This window comes from Ammodytes marinus (genome assembly GCF_949987685.1).
Source record: "Ammodytes marinus genome assembly, chromosome: 18".
Taxonomy (NCBI): Eukaryota; Metazoa; Chordata; class Actinopteri; order Uranoscopiformes; family Ammodytidae; genus Ammodytes; species Ammodytes marinus.
The window spans coordinates 17,787,072-17,809,258 of record NC_137222.1 but is presented as its reverse complement, the minus strand read 5'-3'; the positions used below and the strand labels follow the sequence as shown (position 1 = coordinate 17,809,258).

The following is a 22,187-nucleotide window of genomic DNA, read 5'->3' as shown; positions in this document are numbered from 1 at the left end:
TGTTTTCAAGATTAAACCACCAAAGAAAGACTTCCATACTTTATCTCCTGAGACAGATAGAGATTCTTCACAAGCATTATGTATTATTTACCAACCTTTGTGTATTCTCTTTGACACTGGACTCACTCAAAACACAACAACAACAAAAAGGTCTCAGACAGGGAGGTAAATATGGCTTATACAGGAGGAATAAAGTAATATTATACATTATTATATTATACTGCTGTACAAGCAATACTAGTAGTTATACAGAAACAAAGACACCCTTATGATGAGTAATGTTATGAACATACATCATGCAGATTAATAAAGATATAACTCTGTCTCTGCGATTACATGCACTGGGAAATGTGTGTGTGGTGTGGCATTTCGAAGCAAATTAAAAAACGTATTGCAATTTAATTTGTGCTCTAATAACTTATTCACCCATCCATCCATCCATCACTATAATTGAAAAATCATTATGTTACAATTGGATAAACAATTGTTTTGACTATTCACGCAATTTAACGACCTATTGACTTCAAACATGTTTATTAATGACAGAAGAACTGTGTTTGTTAATAATCAAACAATGTTCGTTCCAAAGACCCATACTCCAATATAGCATTTCATGTCTTTGAAACCAAAACAGAGAAATCTTTGCACGACTAAAGGCCTAGCAGACAACTCCCATTAATTCTCAAAAAAGTAACAAATCTATATAGGCTAATCCTGACAATTTATATTCAAGCCATGTTTTCGATACCATTTATATTCGGTGTTATATGCACCCCCCCCTACCCCTCCCCCCTTTCTTAATGTTGCAGCCCCCACAGCCATATTTGATCTGTTTTGGGTCACTGCTAATACAAATCATCTAACATTCACTAGCCTACTGCTTGTGCCATCATCAAAATAATTTGAGTCAGGAAACATTAACATCAATCATGTGTTCTCGTTACGTCAGATGAAAGCTAATTTAGTCGTGCTCTTCAGAAACCAATTAGGATCAAGATTATTCAAGGCTCAAAATCCAGAGTTCTTTGGCAGGTTAGATATCAAGCTAGATATACAGATTTTTTTCATCTAATCTTAGTCTAGAGTTTCCCTCTATATTTCAAAGGGAGACATTTGTACTTGTCACTGCTGTTGGGGGCAGTGGTTATTAACTTTGTTCATAGCAGTTTATGAGCAATTATTTTGCTCAACAGCAGCGACCATGGCAACAAGAGACAACTATGGGATAATGGTAAATGCTGTAACCAAATATGACAGCAGGACTAGTAGAAAAGAGTCATGAGCTGCCTCTGTAATGTTAATAACACACTGTATTGAAAGTGAGCTAACTTTAGCCACTACTAGCTAGCGGTCACACGGTCACACCAGACCTAAATGTTGGTGTATTGAACAAAGCAAGAGTAGGCCAATATTTTACTGTTTGCTTATGGTTTTAAGTTATGTCTTAGAGGAAGATGTGCTATATAGTCATGCAACATCAGATATGTTTGTAAAAAAAATAATAACATCAAGATCATAATTGAACATCATAATGTTCTTGGGATATACTGTAGGTCTACACAACAACAACAAAGGTATGCCTACATATAGGTGATTGCCACACTTCGGAAATAATATAATAATAATATAATTATAATTGTATGTATCTAATTGTATCTACATTGCATTCTGTATAACATCTAAACAATACCAATAAATAAACCTTGAGAAAAAAATTAAGAGCTGCTCCTGGATATCTCATGTTATTCAGAGAAATTCACCATCATTACATTGCCTGTACCATTTCTATTAGAACTCTCAACTTCATATTTTAGGATTGAGAAAAAAGCCATCAGACAACAATAGTTCCCATGTATTACATTTATTTAAGGTTGCCCATATGTTGAATTTCATGTGCCATAGTTTTAATCATTTATTAACAGCTCGATGAACTTTCCCAATATTCTATAGATGTTAACAACAACCAAATAGCATGTGCAGAAATGCTGACTAAAGATGAAAGTGTTTTTCAATTTGTGTTACTGCAAGAAACTGGAAAAAGTGGAAAACATCGATACATTTGTTAATTAAGTTCATGCAGTTCATGGAATCATAGAAATCATAGAAATAAGCTGCACACTAAGACTGAAACACCTAACATACATACAATATATAATTAATGCACCCCCATTAGTTGACATGGAAGTTACAATTCAGAGTGATACTCCTCAAGGATTTTGATTTTTTTCTTCCATTCTTCCTGCATCAGTTCACGACGATTCATACTCGCATGCAGCTCATCAATTGTCACCAAGCGCTTGTTTATCTCCTGACGAATTTTCCTGTTTGCCTAAGTAGGAAAAATTAAAATGTTTTACAATTTGTGTTACTGTAAGAAACTGGAAAAAGTGGAAAACATCAATACATTTGTTAATGTAGTTCATGGCCAGTTCATGGAATTATTGAAATTAGGCTGCACAATAAGACATAGGCTCCTAACATACCCTATATAATTAAGGCACCGCTATTAGCTGACATGGAAGTTACAATTCAGAGTGATTCTCCTCAAGGATGGATTTCTCCTCAATTGATGTATTTCTTCCATTTTACCTGTTCAAGATCCTTAATTTCCTCAGACTGCGCATCATTTGCCATCATTAACTGTGTGACCATCGCCTGATGAACTTTCCTGTTTGCCTAAGTAGGAAAAATTTAAATGTTTTACAATTTGTGTTACTGTAAGAAACTGGAAAAAGTGGAAAACATCAATACATTTGTTAATGTAGTTCATGGCCAGTTCATGGAATGATTGAAATTAGGCTGCACAATAAGAAATAGGCTCCTAACATACCCTATATAATTAAGGCACCGCTATTAGCTGACATGGAAGTTACAATTCAGAGTGATTCTCCTCAAGGATGGATTTCTCCTCAATTGATGTATTTCTTCCATTTTACCTGTTCAAGATCCTTAATTTCCTCAGACTGCGCATCATTTTCCATCATTAACTGTGTGACCATCGCCTGATGAACTTTCATGTTTGCCTAAGTAGGAGAAAATACAGTAAAATACTTCATGACATTGCACTAACTCAACAAACTATTTTGTTTCATTATATTGTTAGCTCTGCAACACATAACGTCTCTTGTGAATGAGTAACAGTTCACTAGACTCACTTTCACTTCGTCAAACATTTGTTGGCCTTTCTCAAAGGTTTTGCGGTGCTTTACCTGCAAAAACAGAGTGAGAATGTACACGTATTTACTTTCATGGACATGTTACCATGACGGCAGCTTTAATTTGGCATGTAGAAATGCATGCTACATCAAATAAGAAAATTAAGAACATTTGAACTGTATATTTTGCTTCTGATGATACCTTGTGGCTTTATTTTTATTTATTTATTTTTTTTTCGATCAAAACATATTCACATCACTTACACAAGTTAAAAAAATAAAATAATAAAAAACACACAAAATAACACAAAGTTGTCATCGTAATTTATATATTAATTTCTTATAAATAGTATTGATCGAAAAGGTGTAGGCTGAAGCCTTAGCTTATTGCGCCTACCCTTTTTACATTATGTTTATTTATTCATTTTTCGTTGGTCCCTCAGGATCTTATTTAATTATTATATATATATATATATATATATATATATATATATATATATATATTTGTTTTTAATAATTTGTTTGATAGTTATTGTAAATATTATTGCTATAATTAATTCCTGTATATGTTAAACATATTACATGTAAAGTTATGACACAAGACAAAATACATCCACAATACATATTCACAGTGCCATTCATGCCTCACTTTTATATTTGTTAAGCATCTTCTTTTTCAATATTTTTTTAAATCTTTGTACCGTGTCACACGTTTTAATTTCTTCATCCAAGACATTCCACATGTTTACTCCTTGTACCGATATACTTTGTTTTACATTTGTTCTTATATTTATCTTGGTAAACATGCACATTTCCCTTAGTTCATACTTGCTCTGTCTAATCTGAAACAACTTCTGGATACAGTCTGGAACTATCCTGTTTTTGACTTTGTACATTATTTGCATTGTTTTGAACTCCACCAAGTCTCTAAATTTTAGTGCGTTTGAGTTTATAAATAATGTATTGGTTGGTACCAGATATTCTGCTCTATTAATGATTCTGATTGCCCTCTTTTGTAAAATAAAAATAGGGTTGGTAACAGTTTTGTACGTGTTTCCCCATATTTCCACACAGTATGTAATGTATGGTAATATTAAGGAACAGTATAACATGTGTAATGATTTTGAATTGAGTACATCTTTTGTTTTATATAGTATTGCGGTGGACATGGATACTTTTCTTTTTACTTGTTTTATATGTGGTTTCCAGCATAATTTGTGGTCTATGATCACTCCTAAGAATTTGTTTTCATAGACTCTTTCTATTTCAACATGGTCTATCATGATTTTTATTTCATGTTTGATTTTTTTGTATCCAAATATAATGATCTTAGTTTTCTTTAAGTTTAGAGACAACTTATTAATATAAAACCATCGTTTTAGGATTTTCAGTTCTTTCTCCACTATATCCAAAAGCTGCCTCAGATCCCCTCCAGAACAGAATACATTTGTATCATCAGCAAACAACACATATTTCAACAATTTAGACTTACACATGAATGTGACATAGTTTTCTACAGCAGAGTAAGGTTAAGCAGCTATTTATTTACCAGTTCGTCCTCGGTCAGTGCAGTTGCGAGGCAAACCACACACAGCAGAGTGAAGATGAAGAACAGGCCTTTGGTGGATCTGACACCAGTCACTCCTCTGCTTCTGGAAGAAGATGCTGCTGCCATCGCTGTTCTAAAGAATAATGATATTGTATAAAGGAAAGAAAATAAAAAGAAAGGAATTAAAAAAGGAAATGCTCGGACAGCAAATCATCTATCGGTTTTTCTGAACCTTATTATTTACAGAAAATGTCTACAGTAAACTTATCCAATAGTGAGTCATCGATACTGATCTTACCTGTGATGTAAATGGTAGAAGATTTGCTGTAGCCTACAGGTGATGAATGTTATGAATAAATGATGGGATGACACTCCACTTGGTTTTATATACTCCTGGTGTCACCTCGACAATGTGTGTGTGTGTGTGTGTGTGTGTGTGTGTGTGTGTGTGTGTGTGTGTGTGTGTGTGTGTGTGTGTGTGTTTGTGTGTGTGTGTGTGTGTGTGTGTGCATGCATTCATTGTGGGTCAGCCTCTTTAGGCAAATGCGACACCCACCTTCCAGTAGCACTATCTTCACCAGGAAAAGGTAAACCTAATCAAAATGATTGGCCCACCTCAACAGAATGTCATTTTGGTCTTTCAACATTGTCTGCTGACTTCAAAGGAGTGATATAGCGATTTGCTGGGCCATATATTGTTATTAAAGCATTATAAAAAAAATATGCATATCCTTTATATTGACATAATACTGAATTTCTTCAGCCTACAGCAATTGTGTTAACATCCTCCATCAGTTACATGAATACCTGCCGTCTGCCCGCTTTTAAATGCTGAAGAAGCTATCGCTGCTCCTTATATGCTGAAGAAGCAAGATAATGGCCCAGCCTCCACACTCTTTCAGGTTATAGGTTCTCCCTATAGGCTACACTTTGCTACTAAATGTTTACTTATTTGCGCGTTATATCCCCCCCTCCCCCACACTCCTCCGCTGCCGTCAGTTTTCCGCTGCCGTCTGTTTTATTTTATAAGGGTGTATATTTTAAAGCTGCCAGTAGGAAAACAAACCATTGTTCCAGAATGCATGCTTCCTGCCATGGATACCTCACCATGACCGGCCCCAGGAGTTCCCATTCACTGTGGTCCAGAGGAAGTTCCTCCTTTGTCTGGCCTTTGCTGTCACAATCAGTAAAGGTGAGATACAATTATCTTGCATATGCACATTTTCACATTTCACATTCTTTTGATTGGTAAGTACCTAGTCTGGCATGACCACTTCCGCCAGCGTCTATTCGCTTGCGTCGAAAAGCTACGCAGCCCTGACGTAGCCCCCTCCTATTCCGGTTGCTGGCTTTCCCCTATTGTGATCCCCCTCAAATTCGGAAACAATTCGCTCAGTCAACCCGTGTGCTTATGTGCAGCGCTCTCTCTCTCTCACACACACACACACACACACACACACACACACACAGGGTGTGAGAAGTCACATTACTGTAGACAGAAATAAAGTGTGGCGATACTTCGGGATAATAATATTGGCGGCGGCGGTCCGGGATGCATCCTAGCTTAGCCTAGCTGTCCAACTTCATTGTACAACTACCCCCGGGCAGAAATACCCTCATAAACTCTGGAAAATGAAGCGTGGGGGTTTGAATTGAGCACCGGACCTTATAACCAGCTAGATTAAGATCCGCCGTTCCCTTTCTTTGGTGAATTAGGGACTATGCAGCGGTGTTTTAGCGACGGGGAAAGATTCCAACGGCTTCCACTATCACCTAGCAACTCTTACGGCTACTTGCTGCAGTTGGTGTAGCGCTCACAACGTCAAAACCCTGTTCTGCCTGTAAACAGACGGACTACGGCTCTGACTACAGCGATAGGAGGTGGTGACATAAGTTCTCGAATGCTAAAAATTCTACTCGACCGCCGTAGCCGTCCTCTCAACCGCCGATGATAATGTTACCAGAGATAACACTACGTGGGTGGCTAGTTAACTCCGGTTAAGTTATCCCGTGAGCTCCTCGGGGGCTAAAGTGTATGGTGTCTTGACATGCTGGTTAGAAAGCAACACACTATGTATATTCCTTTTGTCTTTAATAGTTTTTGTGTGGCGTTTGCGGGTTTAGCCATTTCTCTGACAGTCTCTGGACGTGAAGACGTTCCATCAAAATAAGTCCCCCCCCGGCACTATTTTGCAGGACACCGCTGCTGCTTCCCGGGGTTAGCCCCGCCCTAGATGATTGTGATTGGTTTAAACAAATACAAACAGGCTAGCCCAGTTTCCCCCGGTTTCCCCACCCGAATAGACGGCTCTAAACAGAGTGCTTCCAGACCCTACTACTTGCTGTAGTTTGGTCTGGCTTTGCGAGACTAGTAAGTACCTGACTCTGTGTCTTCTGCAGGACAAAGATAGTGTGTTCCTGCCCCACAGTGTGTTGGGATACGCTGTACACTGACTTCAGCAGAGGCAAACCAGCAACACGTTTGAGAGTGTTTGTGGGAGACAACCAAGATGGACTTACGGACAACATTACTATTTACATCTGTTTTATGAATAAATAAGCCAAAACATAACAATCCTTGCAGCTCTGGATATCCTTCAGAACTCCCTCATTGACCCTTCCAATCCACCAAACTTGCCCTCTTCCACATAAAGTGCACACCACAAGTGATGATAACACACTCAAACATTACATGTGTCAAACATCATAATTCCTTACCCACTCCTATGTGGGCAAGGAATTAAGCTTTCCACCGAAAGGATTCACGGCGCTTCAGGTTTTCCACATTTGCTTATGTTACAGCCTGGAATAAGGCAATCAATTCATTTTTTCCTCAACATTCTACACATAATACCCCATAATGACAACATGAAAAAAGTTTTTTTTAAATGTTTGCAAATGTATTAGAAATAAAGAACAAAATATAATATGTACATAAGTATTAACAGCCTTTGCTCAATACTTAGTTGTTGCACCTTTGGCAGCAATTACAGCCTGAAGTCTTTTGGATAATGAAACCACAAGCTTGGCACACCTATCTTTGGCCAGTTTCACCCTTTCCTCTTTACAGCATCTCTCATGCTCTATCAGGTTGGATGGGGATGCTACATGTAAGGCTACAAGAAATGGCTCAGGCACAAAGAGAAAGTCTCTTTCTCTTGCGCGGCACCAGAGAGATTTTATAGAATTACATTTTAAAATTATAATGCGACGCTCGAATCAGAAATGTTTTAACCAATCCAATGTATTTTAGTACGGAGATACGTGTGGAAATGGGATCTAAAGTAACAATCGAATCAGGACTTTTCAAATGGTCGACCAACTGACATGACAGTATGTTTGCGGGGGGGTTGACAGATATTCCTAAAACTTTTCATATACGTATTAGCATTCAGTTTACCCCCCAAAAAACATAGTTACAAGGATTTAGTGGATTTGGGTTGCCAGGGCCTTTAAACTCACCGAGTTAAAGAACCTACAAGTGAGCTTCGGAGCTTCTGCTGCCTCCGTTGAAACTGTCCTATAGATGCAAATTATTTTCACTTTTGCATCTTATTTTGCTTTCCAAACTTCCCATTTTGATGTGACAGCTGGAAAATATGCGGTGATGAGTGCCAGAAAAGAGGGTGTGGTAGCTTTGAATAACCAAATAAGTTCCTTTCAGCTCTGTGGATTTTTCATACATCCCACATGTTGCTGTGGCTACCAAAAATAAAAAATAAATAGGGAAATGATGGTGCAGATATGACAGTTAGTCGGCACTGGCACTTCCCTGTTCTGCTGGAGTTCAGTTTGGTTGTTTGCATGTTTTTTTCTTTCCTCACCTGAGACGTAAGTGAACAAGGTCGTGAAAACAAGAATTAAAAAACCATTTACTGTGAAAATAACTATGAACTATAATAAAAACATAACCTTGGCATTTACGCCAAAGAGTTTACTCTTTTTTTTCATCAAACCAGAGCATTTTGTTTCTCATGGTCTGAGAGTCTTTCAGGTGCCTTTTGGCAAACTCCAGGCAGGCTGGGGCTTCCATCTGGCCACTTCACCATACAGGCCTGATTGTTGGAGTGCTGCAGTGATGGTCTTCCATCTGGAAGGTTCTCCTCTCTCCACAGAGGAACCCTGGAGGTCTGTCAGAGTGACCATCGGGTTATTTGCCACCTCCCTAACTAAAGCCCTTCTACCCCGATCGGCCAGCTCTAGGAAGAGTCCTAGTGGTTCCAAACTTCTTCCATTTAAGGATGATGGAGGCCAATGTGCTCACTGGGACCTTTAAAGCAGCAGAAATGTTTCTGTACCATTCCACAGATCTGTGCCTTGAGACAAACGTGTCTCAGAGGTCTACAGACAATTCCTTCGACTTCATGCTTGTTTTGTGGTCTGACATGCACTGTTAACTGTGGGACCTTATGTAGACAGGTGTGCGCCTTTCCAAATCTGCTGTTCTGCTGGAGTTCAGTTTGGTTGTTTGCATGTACAAGGTCGTGAAAACAAGAATTAGGTAACCATTTCCTGCGAAAATACCTATAAACTATCCAGTAAGCGAGCCTCAGTTCGCAATTGCTAAAAATGTTACGCCCATAAATTCACTTTGTGTCCATGAAGCTCTGCCATTCTATTCATTTTCTTTGGCAGCATCCCAAAGCATTGACTCAGGGGGCTGAAAAATAATAACATCAGCAACATAATGTTCTTGGGATATACTAGGCCTACACAACAACAAAAAAGTTAGGCCTACATACTGTATGGGAAATTGCCACACTTGGATAATACTCCAGTAAAATTGTGAATTCAGAAACATTTATTCCTCTTTTTATGATAGGATAAATGTATTTTTATACAGGCCAGCTAACTTTTTTTTTTATCAGGCCAAGTTTGTAGACTCAAAGTTGGCCTTTACAGATCCGGTAAGCGAGCCTCAGTTTGTAATTGCTAAAAATGTTACGCACATAAATTCACTTTGTGTCCATGAAGCTCTGCCATTCTATTAATTTTAAATGGGAGAGCTAGAGCTAAGTGATGATGGATATCATCAAAACAGTTTTTATGTGGGATGGGATCCCCTGAGGAAAGATCAAGCCTTTCTCACTAAACTCAGAGCACAGACATCACAGCCAGGCCGGGTGATTTTCCATCCCCCTAACACAAATTGGTCTGGCTTTAATAGGCCTAGTTGATGCTGGGTGAAATGCTGGGATTGTTGACCAAAGGGCTGCTCATCTGATAACGAGCAGCAATTAGGGAGGTAAGAGCTTGAATGAAAGTTTGGCAGGCTATGGCTTCACTCATAATGGTGTTTCACATCCACTAGGCCTATGATAAGGGATGCGAAACTTCATGATTTCCCGGATGTTTAATCCAAAGTGTTTCCTCAAACGTTTTTTTTTATGACTGAAACTATTGGTATATCCATAATTATAGATAGTGGCATTTTGCACCATAATTGCATTTCAAAAACACACCACACTGGTATGTGTTAGTGCAGCCTACACAACACAAACACAACATAGCCAGTGAATCTCCATTTTAACCTTTCTGAAGATTTAGCCTTGGGAATTGTTACAGCAGATATTTCAATTGTGAAACATTCCAGCAGCTGTAACCATCTACCGACTGGAAGCTTAAGTGGTGGTCTCTCAATCATTGAACAACACGTACCTTGCGTTGTTTCACGGACAACTGCACATTTTGTACAACTGTAACGTTTGTTCAAACAACACTCTTTTGTTATATGGCAATACACAGTAGTCGTTTACCTGTGAAACCGTTTGGAGAGAATGGATTTGTCTCCAGTTGGTAAGAGTTACTTGGGAGATAAGTAAACATAAATATTTTCATCCCCACAGCTCAAAATAACTGTAATTCAGTATGTGGAGGCTTGAAAGAACTGATCGATACCAATGGCTCCATAGTAACTTTGGCAGGTGTTGAGATTTCTGAATCTGAGAACACGCTTTTCAATTTTCCACGTTCTTTTCTTCGATATTTTTTTCTGTCTTTGACCGTACAGATACTGTATAGGCTGTACCACAGGTCTGTGTGTTGATGCCACTGCGACTCCTTGGTCCCTCATAAAGTTGTATTAGTCATGAATGAGTTGCAGTTGCACATTGTAAACAAGATGCAATTAGGGAACATTCAAACTACCTGTCCAGTTTATATGCCAAAAAGTCCATAATAAAATAATAGCCTGTAATTTACTCACTCTCACTGTTGTGGCACAAAGTGTCATGTTTCAGGGTTTCTTCTATACGAATCATAAGTAGCAAGATGAAAAAATTCCATCCATAACCAATCTCTAATATGAAGTGATGCTTTCAGAGTGCGATTTTAAACTCAAATAGAAGTAATACAATTCGAGAAAAGGACATCTCTTGAATATCACCTTGTCCTTTGCCCATTTGTACAAGTGAGATGTTTGAGGACTTCCCCGGGTATATGGGAAGTGGAAATGTTGGAAGCCCCAGTGAATAATGAATGAAGCACCTTGAGTGATTGGCCGTAAAAACCTATGGCTGCACCCATCGATCAAGTCCTTGGATCAATAAACAAATAAATCAATATTACTCTTAGCACATATAGTGTGCATTAAAACAATTAATAGTCTTAACATCGAAACAAATACAAATGGAATTGACACTATTCTGGATATGTCTCAATCCCTTATTAAAATAATTACTCTGAAGCCGAAGTGTTATGTAAAAAGAAAAAGTTTTATTAAATTTTTCACGGAATGAAAAAATCATCTCAATTATTTATATATTAAACATTTTAGAACAGAAAAATGCAAGTGTGCCTTCATCTTACATCTCGCCATACCTTCACTTGGGCTGACGTCAGTGCGGCAGCCCGCTTCCGAAATACCAGTCACTCCCATACAGCAGCCTGAGAAACGCAGTACTATTGCAATTGTAGCTAATTGAACCTGAGCTCAACAACATCCCTTCCATATCATGCATTAGCTAATGAGCTTCAGCTGCTGACCACAGCTGCAAGTACAGTAACGGATTGTACACCGTCGAGCACTGACTCAGACCTGCAGAAATAAATGAACTGTTTCTGGAGGTACCGAATTGCACGACTCAACTGAACGACTCATGTACACAAACACGCAGACAAACAAGGCATTCCATTTGAGATTAAAAAAACATATCCTCATCATCAGTGATTTAAAAAAAATCTAATTTATAAATAGACATTAAAGTTAAGAATCAGAACCCTAAAAAAATGAAGCCCACTACTATTTAAGAACCCAAAACCGTGTTTAAAAAAAACTAACTGCACTGTCATCCTAAATGCATTGGCAGTAATCAGCTGCAATGGTTATTTTAACATACAAACAAACAAAAAAAAAGAAGAAAAAGCCTCCCAGAAGACATTTAAATGACAGACAAGCAGTAATGCACTTGGATGGATTTCAGCAAGCAGAGTAGACCTGCTCGTAAATTGATCGTGAAGTCGCTCCAGACATGTAGTGACAGGTTGGCTTTAAAGTGGCCGTCCATTAGCTGAAGAGTCACAAATTCAGCCTATGCGGTAAGACGTGACACCTTCACCTTGCTCATTAAATCGCCATTCACTGTGGGATAAGGATGCGCTAACCTGGCTGGAGTGTGTATGTCACTGTCACTGTTGTTTTTTTTCTCTTTTAGCACATATGTCAACCTCAGTTCTAAATTGGCCAGTTTGGTTTGAATGCTAGTCCAAGGTGTGACAGGACATCGTAGCTAGTGTAAACGGTTTACTGGATGTACTTTATTCAGTGGAGCTTTCCGACTGCTGTACTATGAACCGCTTTGCAAGACTGTTTTGGCTGGTAGTGTTTGGATATTTTTTTGTCCATACAGTGCGTTAGAAAACAGGCATTTAGGAGTAACATTCAGAAACCGCCACATTCAACATTAAACCCCCAAAAATCAAACCTCCAACCTCATCAACTGGCCAAGGTTGTTTTACAAGCTTATTTGCTTATTACTTGACGCTCAAAGAGTTCAGTCAGTCCGAGGCTTGATGTCCTATAAGGTCCCTCTTGCTGAAAAAGAAAATGGGCCTCTGTATCTGTAATGCACAACACATGGACCCTCAAAAGAAGGTCCGGGTGCTAGACACAGATGGCAATGATGTTTGTGAGGAGGTCCATATAAAAAAAAAGTTTACAGTGACCAACGTGTTGGTTTTTCTCTGTGGCACAGTGAGCTCTGGTGGTTGTCAGTGGCATAGCAGCAGCAGTAGTAGCAGCAGCAGCAGCAGTGCCGTCGCTACCTGGATGCATCGGGGATGAGTCTCTTAAACCAGCGGGCCACGGCCACGTCTACTCGCAGCACTAACGTCACCCCGATCAGCAGAGCCACGCTGCTCACCAGGAACCCCGAGGCCTCAAACATTAACCTGGAAGGAGAGACACAGAGGAGTCTTTTTTAAGATGAGAACGTGTAAACATGTACAGGGGCACCTCAAACATTTTGAGTATCAATGAAAAGTAAAACATTTTCCCCGTAATTTAATTTAAAAAAAATGTACTTTCATAATATTACACATCATGTGAATAAATCTAGCATAAACACACTTTTCAAAAAAGGTACACATTTCTGTATTATAAATCCTTTAAATATCCTTCAATATTTTGAGACACTGGACTTCTTATTCCATGTAATAATCACAATTAAAACAAAAGAAAGACCTGAACTATTTCACTGTGTGTAAATAACCTAGAATGTATTAAATGTTTTACTTTTTGAATGAACCTTTCAATGATATTAAATGTGTTAATGCACCTGTATACCTTTTAGGGCTCGTCTACAGAGAAGCAGACCTTGGCTAATGTGCATTTACTGAACATCGCAGAAAGAGTGAGTGGTTTGGCAGTTACAACGTGTCCACATCCTGTAAAGCCTGTACTGTTAGTGAGTTTGGTGTGTGTGTGTGTGTGTGTGTGTGCTGGAAAAGCCACTTACTTGGGTGCGAAAACCTTCCACACCATTAGATGTCTCCTGAGGATAGCAGCTGCACAGACTGAAGCAAAGACCTGTGAAGGGAGAACACAGCTACTGACTGGAGTGATGGGATAGTGTTAGACAGGAAATGGGGAATGGGAAATGAACAAAGACATAATAAAATAAAAGATCACCACATTAATAAGGTGGTCTTATTATCCCAAGACATATTTTTATTTTTAATTTTTTTTTTTTAAATCAAGTTAATAATGTTAGACTGGTGTTTAAATGGTAATAAATATGACGTTTGCTACGCTAATGTGTGAATCTACACAGAGTGAACACACCCACTACTTGTACTGTGAAGGTACCTGTGCTCCGAGAATAAAGAGGTAGCGTGTTGAGAGCTGTAGCAGAGCGGCGCTGAACTGCAGGGGGTTTTCTCTCAGTCTCATCTCCATCACAGCGTCCTCCGATTCGTCCCCACAGGCTCTCCCTGCTCGACTCCCACGCACCTCACACACCAGAGGCCAGAACAGCAGCAGTGGACAACCCACTGCAGACGACCCAAGCATGGACACACATATACACATCAGCCATCTTTGTTTGATTCAATGTAAATCAAATCAACAAACAAAATGCAACTACCTGAAGATCTCTGCTGTGAAGAATCTCTGCTTTAACAACTAAGCTTATTTTTTCCTATTATTTTTTCTACTGCTTTTTGTACATTCCAATTGCTTTTTTTTTTTCAAGATATATTTTTTTGGCATTTTTATGCTCCATTGATAGTGTAGCGACAGAGCCGAAATGGGCCAGAGAGGGGAGCGACATGCAATCGAACCCGGATACGCTGCTGGCCGAGGCCCATGGGGGGAACGCCCCACCAACTGAGCCAAGGCGCCCCTAATCCAATTGCTTTTCTTTAGTATGTTTATTTCTTTATTGCTGCTTCTCTGTTCATAACTACCTGCGAACAAGATGTGCGAGGCAAACGTGTTGAGGGTAACCAGCGAGGCGGGCAGAACTGTGCCTGTGTGTCCGTCGGGGAATCCCACGAAGGCAGCGCCCCATTGGATGGAGGGGAAGGTAGGGAGGTGACCTGTGGCGTGGAAGAACTGGGTGGCAGCCAGAGACCACAGCACTACTGGAGTCCAGGGCACATTGAAGCCACCTGGAGGGAAGCAATGAGAGGCGGGTGAGAAGAGGACAATCTATTTTAAAACCGACACAGACGCAATTATGGAAGAGTATTAGGGTCAGAGGAGAGAGGGGGAAAAAAACATACAATTTCATGAAGAAACTTGAAATACAATGTCAAAAAGGATCTCGACAGTTCAAGACTAGTTAAGTTGGACAGATATTGACAGATTCAAACTTCCGGTATAAATAACTCACAAGTAAAACGTTATTAAAATACAGTGTATCTTTGCCATCATCATAAGGCTACAACTTCATTTTTGCAGACGTCCTCTAAGCTAGACTAATGCTATGTTGCTCTCTATGTGCAGCAGACTGTGTTATGAGATTGTGGTCTAATAAGCGCAACACGGAATACTGTTCAGTCATTAGTCAAGATTAGAGAACGTCTCGTTTCAGTCTAAATTAGGTTGTAGCACAGATGCATTGTTTGTGTTTTAATAATGTTTTACTTATGAGTTATTGATCCAGGAAGTTTGAATCTTTCCAGGTTTACCAGACTTAAACTTTGGAGTTTATTCTGGACTTTGTATTTCGTCTTTATTCTCGGAATTGTATGTCCTCTTTATTCTTGACATTTCATCTTTTTTCTCAAAGTGCACAAAGAAAAAAAACCCTCCTCTTATTTTTTTCTCCCGTGGCCCTAATACTCTCCCGTACACAAGGGAATAAAAACAGCACAAGAAGAACAATGTGTGATCCTGAGAAATCTCACCGGTGTATGTTCCACCCAGGCCTCGGAGGGTGGTTGACGACGCGTGAATGTGCAACAGAGCTCCCATTTCAAGCAGCAGCAGGAGGAACGACAGAGCCATGCCCTCTGGGTGCAACAGCAACAGACCGATGCCTAGCAAGCCAATAAACAGCAGCAAGGGGGCCGAATAAACTGTCCCCAGCCCGTAGGCCTCCACAGCGGGCCTATTGTCCACCTCACCTCCCCCTGTCGGCTCTCCGTCCTCCAGGGAGCGGCGCATGCGCTGGTAGATCTGGGGGATGAGGTGGTGCAGCTCGGCCTGGGTGCTGATGCCGGTGCTGGCCCGGTAGCTTGGTGGGGGCATGGACGACTGGCCTCTGGCTGGTGCTGCGGCCCTGGTCTTCACAAACACAGTGAGAGGGTCCAGCCAGATCAGAAACAGCCCAAGACCCACCAGAAAGAAGGCCAACCTGGGGAGTGCTACCTGGCCTAGGCCTATCAGCTCCGACAGATTCCTAAAGCTGTCCTCTGGAGTGGAGCTCACGGCCCAGTGCAGCCCCATGCACACAGACAGCAGGGGCAGGATCCAGCGCGCCGTGAACACCGTGGCACCGGAGGAGTTGAGGTTACCGTAGTGTCTGAGGCAGCGGCGCAGCAGGTATGTCCACAGGCCCAGGGAGCACACAGACAGGAAGTAGTGGATGTTTTTAATCCGGCTGTCCTGCAAACGGGACAGCGGGGAGAGGAATCGGGAAGGCTGGCAGAAGCCCTGCTCTTCCCGACAGCCGTGGAAGAAGAGGGAGAGATAGAGGCTGCCCACCAGAAGCCCCACGCAGGCTAGCAGCGTGCTGCTTTCTTTCCTCACTGTGGCCGGGGACAGGGCCGCGGGAGGGAGGAGCCCCGCGGCCTTTAGCGGGTCAGGGATCGGGGGAAGGAGCAGGCCGTCCCAGTTGAGATGGATGGGAATGTAGAGAGCCAGGGAGAAGACTAGAAAGGTGACCGCGCGGCCCTCTGCGATCACGTAGCTGTCCGAGAGCAGCGAGGCACAGCGGAGCAGCGTTACTAACAGAGAGGGGATGAGGAGGTGGCGTAGGGTCAGCCAGCTGGCGCTCTTCGGAGCTTTAGTTCCGTTCATTAACAAGGTCGCGGCCTGGAATCGACGAGCTCTCCAGAGAAAGAGGAGCTCTGAGGTGAGGGCGTAAGCAGCGAGGCACCATGCTATCTCTACGTAGCCTTGTGTGAACAGCTGAGCCACGGCCACGCCCACCCCCACTGCTATCGCCATGACGACCGGGGCCTTCACACCGGGACCGTTCACCTTGATCAGGGCGACGGATAGCTCGGACAGGACGAAACACATCCAGCAGGCGAAGGCCAGGATGGCTAGACCGGCGGCCATCTTGAGCGGGTTGAAGCGGGCCCAGGTGGCTCGGCACACGTCCCTGACAGAGGTGAGGTAGGCCTGCAGGGAGGCGGCCAGCTGTGGGGAGGGCGGGCGACCCTCTCTGACCGCGCTGAGATACTCGGAGGAGAGGCGGGAGAACTCCTGCTTCAGCCGAGACAGGCTCTCTGGCGGGATGTCTTTGGCCATGCCCGAGTACGTCTCCAGGAAACGGTTGACCTTGAGATAAACACAGAATGGTTACGTGAGGTAGAATTAAATACACAGAGCTAAATCAAAACACTAGTGGTGGATTGAAAGGGTTTTTTTCTCAATGGCAGAGATTATCCATATCTAGAAAGCAGGTTGTCCGATGTACAGCACAATGTCGATATCGTTGTTATTATGTTTTTTTTTTTTTTTTCATTTGATCAAATACAACACTTTAATAATATTGATACACACTGATGAGGCTGCCTGGCGTGTCTGCAGACATTATTTAAGTGTTACCATTTCTTTTATTAATCTGTCTTGTCGAGCACAGATATCGAACGATTTCCACAAAATGCCATTAATCAATTATGCAATTAATTGGCCGACCCATTAATGTGTCTATATCTATTAAACAAAACATTCACTTAACATGCTCCAGGATGTGTAAAGTCAGGAGGTGTCTAGAACAGTATTTTTGAAACACAGACAAATCACCACACTGAGCAGTGTACCTGTTTAGCATTGATCCACAGTGCCTCCAGCTGGCCAAGTCCTCCCACTGCGCCCTCTGTCTGCCCGGGAGCGGAGAATAAAGGCAAGAGCACCTGGCCCACACTGCTGTACGGAATGGGAACTCCCAGCAGCAGAGCCAGGGTGGGCACCAGGTCTGTCTGGGGCACCACGTCTGGTTCACCCTACACACACACACAAAGAAAAATAACATCCTGTTGTTTTAGATTACTACGCCATTAATCTGTGAATTAATTGCCTGCATTGACATTTTAGAAAAGGGGTGTCAAACTGATCCATTCTTCAATTAGCTGAACTGTCTCCACACAGTTGATTTGTGGGATGAGGTGTGTTACTGCTTGGTCAGAATGGAAAAACTTGCAGCCACATCGGTCCTTTCATGGATCAATTTGACACCCCTGTTTCAGAAAATCTTCTGTATTATAAGGAATTGAAAAAAAACACGTGTGTCGCAGGTAGAGAAATGTGAGCTAACCCAAGGGGATCTTGGGAAATGACAGCAAATTCCGCATGTCATTTACCAATTGTGGCCACTACTAATGGCTGCTGTTAAAGATACTTGCTACAGCATTACATCAAAATGTTGCCAGTTTCAGACTATCCCTGCATACCAATTGCATACTTTTTATTTGTACTATACTGCATTCTTAAGCATTATGGTTTGCACACTGCAAACCATAATGCTGCCTTAGTTAACTGATAAATAAATAAATAACCCTGTGAGACTTATTTTGGTCACACATTCACTTTTCGTGCAACTCATCATCATTTGCAGTGAGCTAAGGATGACTGTTATCTGCACTTTATCGTTACACTTGAGTGACTCTAATTACTTATAATTACTATACTTACTAAATACCCATTGCAACTAGCATAGACGGACCTGCGCAGACTTTCACAGAGTTGGTGCCCTCCCTTAACTGCAAGCCGATTCTGAATAGGTGACTGAGTTAATTCAAGCAGTAAGCCACTTATGCGGTGGCATTTATTGATGAAAATAACAGATTGCTGAATGAGACTGGCCCAATAGGACATCATCCCTGCAATAGCGCTATTTCTGTGTATTCATGAAACCCGTCATTTTCCACTATGTATATTATAACACTCCGATTATATGCAAAATCAAAATTTCTATAGCGAGATCCACTTTTATCCCTGGAAAAAGCGGAGACCACCTGCCAGCATCGATATAGCAGATTCAGGGAAGTGCACAGCCAACCATGAACAGAAAATTATCATGCATGGAATGGTTTGATGTTTCATATTCATAGTACAGCAAACACGGTCGCTGATATGGTGAGATGAATATATTTGCGGATAAGGGTTAATGGATTGAAAGAAACAGTTATTGAATCATTATGACATCATTTTCCTCTTGTTCCTAAGTAGTAGATCATTTGTGGACTGAATCAGCATTTTCTGTTCTATTAACAGGTCCAGAGTCAAAGTGTCTTTCTGCTGTTTATAAATGTCCATGTCTGTCTGACATCATTAGTTTATAACATGCTGCTACCTCTGATACTATGTCACTTTTATGCACTTAAGTGTTTTAACCTTTTTTAAGTCACACCTGCTTTTTATATTCTGTGAATATCTGAATTTTTAGGTATTTGTATGTGTCCACTCCACCGTGAGCCAAGGTAAAACAATTGTGTTTGATATGTGCACTGGTGTATTTATTGAATGACAATACAGCAAAGTCTAAGTCTATATGAATCGTGTCATGTTAAAGCTGACTGTGTACAAAGGCAACTACTCTACTGACCTGGGACTGCTGTGCTGGGAACAGAGGGGAAGGGCTGTAGAGGAAGATGGCAGCATCTGTCTCTTTCTGACTCTCTCCCCCGTGATCTCCGGTGTCCGTCATCCCGTGATCTCCCATCACCACCAACAGGGTGTCGTTCTGCAGACGGTCAATCACAGCCCTGCAGGGAAACAACAGATCAATAAGGTCAGAAGATATTGATTAGGGATCCTGCAGTTAGAAACCATGACTCTTCAGATGTGGATATTACTAGTAGGGATAACATTGGAGACGTGTGCATCCAATGTCATTGTTAGCAGTTTAATAGTTAAATAAGAACTTAAAAGGTGGAGTCAGATATTGTGGTGAAAGCTTGTTGTCAATCAGTGAATAGCATTAATACACAGTCTAGGCTCTGTGAACGGGCATGTTGATTGCTACGGTGCGCTACCCTTTTGTTACATACCTGTTTACAGAGCCTATGCTGTGTGTATAAACCCCAGAATATTTTTCAGTGCACACATGTCAGTTACAGGTAGCGGGATCATGAGGAGATATTTCACAGATTTAGCCAAAAAGTAATTTTGACAACAAGCATTCTTGGGAATCACTGACTCCGCCTTTAACGTGACAGCCAAACATGACATTGTACACCAAGCCCATTCTTTCCCACTACATTTTCTCTCTATACTTTCAATCATTTGGACTGGTCAGTCATGTCTTATAAAGTGTTTCAGTGTATTGGTCAGCGTCTTACAGTATCCGTGTGACTAAGTGACATGACCTATCTGCTAGTACTACAGGTGCACTATATGGCAGCACATAACGGTGACTGCAGCTAGGGGGGATGCTGTGAAACAAGCTTTGCAGCAGCTGCAGTGTTGTCTGACCTGATGACTCCATCCATCTGGGTGAGCTTGTCGGCCATGGCCGGGTGGTCGGGGCCGAACCTGTGACCGCAGTGATCCACTCCCAGGAAATGGGCAACCAGGACATCCCAGTCGTCACCCACCACTGACAAAAACCAACAGCAAGCGACAGACGGAGAGATGTGAAGCGTGAATGCAAATCAAGAGGAGGACAGAATAGAGACGTGTACCAAGAAGTGAGACTCTACTTTTGGATACCATTAGAAATATGTCAGTCGCATGAGGTCACAAGTAACAATATCATTTCGTATGAAGTAAATACATACTAGTTGAGTAGAGGTGCTGGAGGATCCCGTTGTCCACAGTGTGCAGATCCTTGACATTGAAGGAAGGGAAGGGCAGGGAGCGGTGGAACTTCTTAGGGAAAAGGCTCTCCCACGTGTCATCGCCCATGAACACCACCCGTTTGCCTGAGAGGGGAGGGGATGCACACATTCAAAATGTGCTCAAAATGTATTGACATTCTTAATACTTTTCTGGCATGCTAAATAGCATGGAAGGTTTCCCAGTAGCTGTCCTGACCACACCCCAATCAGGGATGTCCCTGACATTTTGCCTTCATCAGATGCTGGACATAGCTGTCTTCTCTATGTCGATCTGTGTTCTATATGCTAGAAAGTTTGAGCCTATAGGCAGCAGTATTCTACCCTTTGATTTGACAAGTCACCTCAGCTGTAGAAGACTGTTTACTATAATGACAGGTAATACCATGTATCCTAAATGAGAGTCTTGAAGTTTACTTATGTGCGACTACTCACCCACTTGCCCAAACTGGTGGATGAGGTTGTCCTCCAAGATGGCACTGGATGCAAAGTTGTTACCCACATCCACAAAGGTGGGCAGGGAGCCCGTGGTGAATCCCTTGATCCTCTGCATGGTGGTGGTAGGCGGGTCTGCGCGGAAGGGGTACAGGCGGCCGTGTGAAGGCCTGGCGGAGATGGTCTCCTCCAGCACGGGCAGCTTGTTCTCGTAGGGCCGAGGCGACGTGTTGTTAGGCTCATACCGGGCGAAGTCGATCTTGAGGGCGTCGATGATGAGGAGCACGGCCCTGCGGAACCGAGGCTGGGCGCGGCAGAAGTCCACCGGCTCCTCTCCGGGCTGCAGCACGTCCCCGCAAGAGCTGGTCCTGCTCACCTCCAGCCTCACTAGCAGGAACCCGCCCACGAACAGGTAGATGCCCACAAAGTAGATCGAGCACACCCAGAGAAGCAGGGACAGCACCGGGAGCCTCTTCATTCTACATACAGACACAGGTGACAGCGATACAGGTCAAATTAATTATTCTGGCACACTTGTTTCGCCCCAAAGAGTAGTCAATGGAAGAGCACCTGCTACTTCATGGCATGCTAATGGTGGTAGCGGGTACCCCTTGACAGAAACTTCACGTCCCACGTAAAACTTATAAACACAGCACGCGGTGTAGGTACGTGCCGGGTAAGTTAACGTTAAAAATGAGGAGACGATAAACCTTGGTATAAGTTAGCCGCAGCTAGCTCACCTAGCTCTTGCCACTGACCTTGTAGCGTTTGGGTTTTCGTCCTCTCTCGGCCGAAGGGCGGACTTGAATGTGTGTGTGTGTGTTAACAACAAGGGCACAGGTGGCTCAGGTAAACAGAGAACGACGCGACCCCCCGCTCACCTTCATTGGGACACCGCTACAATGAGATTAGACGGCTGGTGACAGATAGGAACTTTAGCGTGCGTGCAACCCGGCGGAAAGATGGGGGCGGACGTTTTTCTATGTAACACTGTCTATCCAAGACGGGTTTATTTGCCCAGTGGCCAGACTTTCAGGCACACTTTGCTTACAACTTGCCTACTGAGACGATAAACCCCTAGTATTTCTCCGAAATTTGTC

General features: G+C 42.1%; 2 protein-coding genes across 2 annotated transcripts; both read right to left on the bottom strand.

Moving 5' to 3' along the window:
* Positions 1-1,875: 1,875 nt before the first annotated feature.
* LOC307265122 (uncharacterized protein) lies at positions 1,876-5,045 on the bottom strand. The gene is made up of 6 exons (XM_080046706.1): positions 5,003-5,045; positions 4,705-4,832; positions 3,156-3,209; positions 2,937-3,023; positions 2,590-2,676; positions 1,876-2,329 (listed from the first exon to the last, which is right to left on the bottom strand). Exons 2-6 carry the CDS (start codon positions 4,828-4,830, stop codon positions 2,186-2,188), a joined length of 498 nt encoding a protein of 165 aa, XP_079902832.1. The 5' UTR covers positions 4,831-4,832; positions 5,003-5,045; the 3' UTR covers positions 1,876-2,185.
* A 6,366-nt stretch (positions 5,046-11,411) lies between these two features.
* Positions 11,412-22,025, bottom strand: pigo (phosphatidylinositol glycan anchor biosynthesis, class O). Its single transcript, XM_080046164.1, has 11 exons — positions 21,846-22,025; positions 21,088-21,566; positions 20,596-20,739; positions 20,291-20,414; positions 19,422-19,581; positions 17,638-17,820; positions 15,553-17,152; positions 14,608-14,811; positions 14,009-14,193; positions 13,659-13,729; positions 11,412-13,092 (listed from the first exon to the last, which is right to left on the bottom strand). Exons 2-11 carry the CDS (start codon positions 21,563-21,565, stop codon positions 12,963-12,965), a joined length of 3,279 nt encoding a protein of 1,092 aa, XP_079902290.1. The 5' UTR covers position 21,566; positions 21,846-22,025; the 3' UTR covers positions 11,412-12,962.
* Positions 22,026-22,187: the final 162 nt, after the last annotated feature.

Bases quoted from the DNA above. Each gene is read 5' to 3' on its own strand.
- pigo (XM_080046164.1), bottom strand. From the start codon at position 21,565: ATGAAGAGGCTCCCGGTGCTGTCCCTGCTTCTCTGGGTGTGCTCGATC. The intron at 20,415-20,595 runs GTATGTATTTAC...GGTTTTTGTCAG, and splicing joins CCAGCACCTCTACTCAACTA to TGGTGGGTGACGACTGGGAT. The intron at 17,821-19,421 runs GTCAGTAGAGTA...GTGTGTGTGTAG, and splicing joins TCCCAGCACAGCAGTCCCAG to GGTGAACCAGACGTGGTGCC.
- LOC307265122 (XM_080046706.1), bottom strand. From the start codon at position 4,830: ATGGCAGCAGCATCTTCTTCCAGAAGCAGAGGAGTGACTGGTGTCAGA. The intron at 3,210-4,704 runs GTAAATAAATAG...CTGTTTTTGCAG, and splicing joins CACTGACCGAGGACGAACTG to GTAAAGCACCGCAAAACCTT. The intron at 3,024-3,155 runs GTGAGTCTAGTG...TCTCCTACTTAG, and splicing joins AAATGTTTGACGAAGTGAAA to GCAAACATGAAAGTTCATCA.